General features: G+C 33.0%; 1 protein-coding gene across 1 annotated transcript; it reads right to left on the bottom strand.

The window, feature by feature from the left end:
- Positions 1-3,451: 3,451 nt before the first annotated feature.
- Positions 3,452-4,355, bottom strand: LOC126937602 (interferon alpha-17-like). Its single transcript, XM_050761152.1, has one exon. It carries the CDS (start codon positions 4,112-4,114, stop codon positions 3,545-3,547), a length of 570 nt encoding a protein of 189 aa, XP_050617109.1. The 5' UTR covers positions 4,115-4,355; the 3' UTR covers positions 3,452-3,544.
- Between the last annotated feature and the right edge of the window lie 3,562 nt (positions 4,356-7,917).

Raw genomic sequence — 7,917 nt, 5'->3', positions numbered from 1 at the left:
TGAACTCTTAATAACACAGATTTGGCATATTTATTTATGTATACTGTGTATACCTCTACTTCAAAGATAAAAACTATGAACTTTGCTCTTTTTATTCAATGTAAAGTTAAGAATGACAGAAAAGTTAAACTAAAATCTAAGTTTAAAAGCTATTGACATTTAATTTAATTTGATGAGTATAATTGTGAAATAACTTTTAATGTAATTTGTTCATGTAAATTTTGTTGTGTGAAATTACATATGCAAAATAAAAATCTATATAAATACACATTAATAATATGAATGTAAATACCTACCTAATCATTCAGAACTGCTAAAAATGTGAATAATTTTTTAAAAAATTTTTCTCATAGTATATGAAGCTTTGAATTTTCCTTTATATGAGAAAATAATTTGTAAACTTCACTAGCTGCAGTATTCATCCAGGTATTGCCAACACTTTTTTCTTTTCAGTACTTAACATAAATATTGATGTGTTGACTAACTTTAGTAGAAATAAATCATATAATATAAGCTATTTGCATTTAATTCTCAAAGTCTACAAAACATCCTGAAAAACTGAGGATCAATCATAAGTAATAACCATCAGATAGTCAATGGCAGCCCAAAGTTATGCAGGCTAAAGCTACAAATTGTGATAAGACTTTAAGATCCAGCAAAAAATGGACAGAAAGTCCTCCAATCACAGTCATCTCTTTGCCCTAGGTTTGTGACACTGATCTTGTAAATATTTTGTGTATCTTCCTGAATCAATATCAGTGCTTCTCATGTGATACACAACAAAAGCCAATGAAAAGATGTATATTAAGCAATCAAATTTTGTTGGATAGACTTGTTGGAGATTCACACACTATTGTAATATGTCAGATTTGTTTATACTACGAGAACTAATTTTTGTACCCTTCGAAGAAGTATCATTCCAATAAACATATGTGACTTAGAAAATATTATCAATTAAATCATTGTCATTTTTCAAAGGTTTTCAGAAGTTCTTATCGAAGTCAATTCTTATCGAATAAAAAAGACCATCTTTGTTCTAAATTCATAAATTTATAAATATTGAATATTATCAACTAAAGAATTAACTTTCAGAGTGGTCCTGAACTCTGACTCTAACTTTTTATTTTGCATAAGACGTTAGTTTGTCTCAGCCCTATAGAGGCTGAGTCCTTAAATAGAATGAGCTCTGCTTTAGCAAATCAGCTATTTAGTAAGTGAAGGTTTACTAGTTTCTCATTTTTTCTTCTACTAGCAATGGGATTGCTGGGTCAAATGGTATTTCTGGTTCTGGTTCTAGATCCTTGATGAATTGCCACACTGTCTTCCACAATGGTTGAACTAATTTACATTCCTACCAACAGTGTAAAACCTTTCCTATTTTTCCACAGCTTCACCAGCATCTGTTATTTCCTGAATTTTTAGTAATCTCCATTCTGAGTGCCATGAGACGGTATCTCATTGTGGTTTTGATTTGCATTTCTGTAATGATCAGTGATGTGGAGCTTTTTTCATGTTTATTGGCCACATAGAAGTCTTCTTTTGAGAAGTGTCTGTTCATGTCCTTTACCAGCTTTTTGATTTTTTTTTTTTTTTTTTTTGGTAAATTTGTTTAAGTTCTTTGTACATTCTGGATATTAGACCTTCGTCAGATGGGTAGACTGCAAAAATTTTCTCCCATTCTCTAGGGTGCCTGTTCGGTCTGATGATTCATAGTTTCTTTTGCTGTGCAGAAGCTCTTTAATTCGATGTCATTTGTCAATTTTAGCTTTTGTTGCAGTTGGTTTTTTGGTGATTTCATCATAAAATCGTTGCCCATGCCTGTGTCCTGAACACTATTGCCTAGGTTTTCTTCTAAGGTTTTTATGGTTTTGGGTTTTACATTTAAGGTTTAATCCATCTTGAGTTAATTTTTGTATTAGGTGTAAGGAAGGGGTCCAGTTTCAGTTTTCTGCTTATGGCAATCCAGTTTTGCCAGCACCATATATTAAATAGGGAATCCTTTCCCCATTCCTAAAGTATTGAGAAAGAGAATCTCTTCCAGTTTCAGATTTTATTTTGTGAAAGAAATGTGTCAGTTTTTACTGACATTTAACAGAGAATTAATCAAAATAATGATCAATTACTATTGTAAATAATTTTATATTTTATGCTTTAAAAATATAAAATATTTAATGTATTAATATGATTTACCAATGCATCAAATATATGAAATTTATTTAGTGGCATGTATTTTTAAAAAGGAAACACTATGCAAATAAAAGATAATCCACATTTTTGGAGAGTGCAACCTTATTACTTCCCTCCATTGCAAAGGCAGATCTCTCACAATTTTCTATATGTGTTATCTTGAATTTTCTTTTCGGATTCACTCTTCTACCTACCCCAGTATGGCTTCTGCTGATTAATTCTATCAATCCAGCTCTCAGTAAGCTCTGCACTGCCATCTCTTTTCTTGCTGTAGTGCTCAGTTTTAATTCACATTTTTCGTAAGTCTATTGATTCTTTTTCTAAGCACATTTATTTTCTAAATATGCTTTTATCACCATTCCCTCTTGTCTTTCTGCTGTTAAGTTATTCCACCTCTGTTTTCTGTGTGTCTCTTCAGTTCCCCCGCTTTAGTGGTGGAAGGTCCTCAGAATCCAGTTTAAGTCTCTTTTTCCCCCTCCACTTGCTCACCACATGGACATTCATTCCATTTCATTTTTGGCCTTTCCATTGCCAGTTAGGAGCTTCCAGATATGGTATTCCTTGAAAACTGCAAACTTATTTATCTGACTGGCAATGTACCTTTTCAATTACATGTTGATAGTCAGTTTACAGAGAATATCTCTGCTTTTAATTCCAGACATGTCTCAATCTACCTTCTGCTAAGGGGAATTCATTGCTTTTTCACTTCTTCATATTACAGCAGTTAGCATAACTGATATTAATTCAGCATTATTATTGTTTTTAGATTTCTTTCTGGACAAAAATCAACGATACAAGAGAACAGGAACTGTAGTTTTTATGTTCATGTTTGTATCCTGATGACAACATACAGCTTGGTATAGAAAAATACATTTTTCTATAACTTGAATAACATTATGATAGGTAACTTAATTAAATCATCTATTTTTAAGTCAGGTTGTACAGTCAGGCTTGGCATTTTATCTTAAAGAATAAACAAACACAAGACATTTTGTATAGAAAAAAAATTTAATGAAAAAGGAAATTAATATATTGGCTAAATATGAAGAGCATATATTATTACATTAACCACAATGTAAAGGTACACATATTACATAAAAATAATTTAAACCTTAAAAATATGTAAATAATAAATATTTAAATAAACAGATGAACAGAGACATCAGCGTGGTCATCTGTAAAGGACTAGTGCCTGCACAGGCAAACACGATGCTTCTTTACACTCCTGCAAACATTTGAACATTTGGATTCAACTCGTGGTGGTTATAAGAGACATGAGTCTTTGAAATGGAAGAACTCATGAAAGTGTGAGATGACATGTCCGTCAATGAGGATCATTTCCATGTTGAACCAGTTTTCAATCCTTCCTCCTTAATCTTTTTTGCAAGTTTGTTGAAAAAGAGAGGGATCTCATGATTTCTGTTCTGACAACCTCCCAGGCACATGGGCTGTATTTCTTCTCCGTCAGATAGAGAGTGATTCTTTGGAAGTATTTCTTCACAGCCAGGATGGAGTCCTCATTCATCAAGGGAGTCTCTTCCATCCCAGGCTCTGCTATCACACAGGCTTTCAGGTCATTCAGTTGCTGGTAAAGCTCAGCGGAAAATTTTTCTAGGAGGTTCTGTTCCCAAGCAGCAGATGAGTCCTTTGTGCTGAAGAGATTGAAGGTCTGCTGGATCATCTCATGGAGGACAGACATGGCTTGAGCCTTCTGGAACTGGTTGCCATCAAACTCCTCCTGGGGGAATCCAAAGTCACGTCTGTCCTTCAGACAGGAGAAAGGAGAGATTCTTTCCATTTGTGCCAGGAGTATCAAGGCCCTCCTATGACCCAGGCTGTGGGTCTGAGGAAGATCACAGCCCAGAGAGCAGATGGATTTGTAGCTGAGCACCACCATGGCCATCAGTAAAGAAAAGGACAGGGCCATTGGGATGTTGCAAATATTGCGAGGCTACTTGAAGTGGGTAACCTTGAACCTTGGCCTCTAGGTTTTCTGAAGACTTTGCTCTGTGCATGGGTCTTAAATAGTGAACATACTAATTTCCATTTTCTAAATGCTCTAGTTTTACTTTCTATCTCTGTTTTTGCTTTCTTTATTCACTCTCTACATGTGTTGAAAGATGTTTTTCATCATTGCCTATTTTTCACCTACACTCAAAACTTTTTGTGGTATATTTTTCTAATTGAAATCTTCATGAACTTTTAATAACACAGATTTGGCCTATCTATTTATGTATACTGTGTACACCTCTACTTCACAGATAAAAACTATAAACCTTGCTCTTTTTATTCAATGTAAAGTTAAGAATGACAGAAAAGTTAAACTAAAATCTAAGTTTAAAAGCTATTGACATTTAATTTAATTTGATGAGTATAATTGTGAAATAACTTTTAATGTAATTTGTTCATGTAAATTTTGTTGTGTGAAATTACATATGCAAAATAAAAATCTATATAAATACACATTAATAATATGAATGTAAATACCTACCTAATCATTCAGAACTGCTAAAAATGTGAATAATTTTTTAAAAATTTTTCTCATAGTATATGAAGCTTTGAATTTTCCTTTATATGAGAAAATAATTTGTAAACTTCACTAGCTGCAGTATTCATCCAGGTATTGCCAACACTTTTTTCTTTTCAGTACTTAACATAAATATTGATGTGTTGACTAACTTTAGTAGAAATAAATCATATAATATAAGCTATTTGCATTTAATTCTCAAAGTCTACAAAACATCCTGAAAAACTGAGGATCAAACATAAGTAATAACCATCAGATAGTCAATGGCAGCCCAAAGTTATGCAGGCTAAAGCTACAAATTGTGATAAGACTTTAAGATCCAGCAAAAAATGGACAGAAAGTCCTCCAATCACAGTCATCTCTTTGCCCTAGGTTTGTGACACTGATCTTGTAAATATTTTGTGTATCTTCCTGAATCAATATCAGTGCTTCTCATGTGATACACAACAAAAGCCAATGAGAAAGATGTATATTAAGCAATCAAATTTTGTTGGATAGACTTGTTGGAGATTCACACACTATTGTAATACGTCAGATTTGTTTATACTACGAGAACTAATTTTTGTACCCTTCGAAGAAGTATCATTCCAATAAACATATGTGACTTAGAAAATATTATCAATTAAATCATTGTCATTTTTCAAAGGTTTTCAGAAGTTCTTATCGAAGTCAATTCTTATCGAATAAAAAAGACCATCTTTGTTCTAAATTCATAAATTTATAAATATTGAATATTATCAACTAAAGAATTAACTTTCAGAGTGGTCCTGAACTCTGACTCTAACTTTTTATTTTGCATAAGACGTTAGTTTGTCTCAGCCCTATAGAGGCTGAGTCCTTAAATAGAATGAGCTCTGCTTTAGCAAATCAGCTATTTAGTAAGTGAAGGTTTACTAGTTTCTCATTTTTTCTTCTACTAGCAATGGGATTGCTGGGTCAAATGGTATTTCTGGTTCTAGATCCTTGATGAATTGCCACACTGTCTTCCACAATGGTTGAACTAATTTACATTCCTACCAACAGTGTAAAACCTTTCCTATTTCTCCACAGCTTCACCAGCATCTGTTATTTCCTGAATTTTTAGTGATCTCCATTCTGAGTGCCATGAGACGGTATCTCATTGTGGTTTTGATTTGCATTTCTGTAATGATCAGTGATGTGGAGCTTTTTTCATGTTTATTGGCCACATAGAAGTCTTCTTTTGAGAAGTGTCTGTTCATGTCCTTTACCAGCTTTTTGATTTTTTTTTTTTTTTTTTTTGGTAAATTTGTTTAAGTTCTTTGTACATTCTGGATATTAGACCTTCGTCAGATGGGTAGACTGCAAAAATTTTCTCCCATTCTCTAGGGTGCCTGTTCGGTCTGATGATTCATAGTTTCTTTTGCTGTGCAGAAGCTCTTTAATTCGATGTCATTTGTCAATTTTAGCTTTTGTTGCAGTTGGTTTTGGTGATTTCATCATAAAATCGTTGCCCATGCCTGTGTCCTGAACACTATTGCCTAGGTTTCCTTCTAAGGTTTTTATGGTTTTGGGTTTTACATTTAAGGTTTAATCCATCTTGAGTTAATTTTTGTATTAGGTGTAAGGAAGGGGTCCAGTTTCAGTTTTCTGCTTATGGCAATCCAGTTTTGCCAGCACCATATATTAAATAGGGAATCCTTTCCCCATTCCTAAAGTATTGAGAAAGAGAATCTCTTCCAGTTTCAGATTTTATTTTGTGAAAGAAATGTGTCAGTTTTTACTGACATTTAAAAGAGAATTAATCAAAATAATGATCAATTACTATTGTAAATAATTTTATATTTTATGCTTTAAAAATATAAAATATTTAATGTATTAATATGATTTACCAATGCATTAAATATATGAAATTTAGTGACATATATTTTCAAAATGGAGAGTGCAATCTTATTACTTGCCTACAATGCAAATGCAGATCTCTCACAATTTTCTATATGTGTTATCTTGAATTTTCTTTTCGGATTCACTCTTCTACCTACCCCAGTATGGCTTCTGCTGATTAATTCTATCAATCCAGCTCTCAGTAAGCTCTGCACTGCCATCTCTTTTCTTGCTGTAGTGCTCAGTTTTAATTCACATTTTTCGTAAGTCTATTGATTCTTTTTCTAAGCACATTTATTTTCTAAATATGCTTTTATCACCATTCCCTCTTGTCCTTCTGCTGTTAAGATATTCCACCTCTGAGCTTGCAGTGAGCTGAGATCCGGCCACTGCACTCCGTCTGGGCGACAGAGGGAGAATCCGCCTCAAAAAAAAAAAAAAAAAAAAAAAAAAAAAAAACAGATATTCCACCTCTGTTTTCTTTTTCTCTTTGTGTCTCTTCCGTTCCCCCACTTTAGTGGTGGAAGGTCCTCAGAATCCAGTTTAAGTCTTTTTTTCCCTCTCCACTTGTTCTCCACATGGACATTCATTCCATTTCATTTTTGGCCTTTCCATTGCCAGTTAGGAACTTCCAGATATGGTATTCCTTGAAAACTGCAAACTCATTTATCTGACTGGCAATGTACCTTTTCAATTACATGTTGAAAGTCAGTTTACAGAGAATATCTCTGCTTTTAATTCCAGACATGTCTCAATCTACCTTCTGCTAAGAGGAGTTCATTGCTTTTTCACTTCTTCATATTACAGCAGTTAGCATAACTGATATTAATTCAGCATTATTATTGTTTTTAGATTTCTTTCTGGACAAAAATCAAAGATACAAGAGAACAGGAACTGTAGTTTTTATGTTCATGTTTGTATCCTGATGACGACATATAACCTGGTATAGAAAAATACATTTTTCTATAACTTGAATAACATTATGATAGGTAACTTAATTAAATCATCTATTTTTAAGTCAGGTTGTACAGTCAGGCTTGGCATTTTATCTTAAAGAATAAACAAACACAAGACATTTTGTATAGAAAAAAATTTAATGAAAAAGGAAATTAATATATTGGCTAAATATGAAGAGCATATATTATTACATTAACCACAATGTAAAGGTACACATATTACATAAAAATAATTTAAACCTTAAAAATATGTAAATAATAAATATTTAAATAAACAGATGAACAGAGACATCAGCGTGGTCATCTGTAAAGGACTAGTGCCTGCACAGGCAAACACGATGCTTCTTTACACTCCTGCAAACATTTGAACATTTGGATTCAACTCGTGGTGGTTATAAGAGACAT

The sequence above is a fragment of the Macaca thibetana genome, chromosome 15 (genome assembly GCF_024542745.1).
Source record: "Macaca thibetana thibetana isolate TM-01 chromosome 15, ASM2454274v1, whole genome shotgun sequence".
NCBI lineage: Eukaryota > Metazoa > Chordata > Mammalia > Primates > Cercopithecidae > Macaca > Macaca thibetana.
This window is presented reverse-complemented; position numbering and strand designations above follow the sequence as displayed.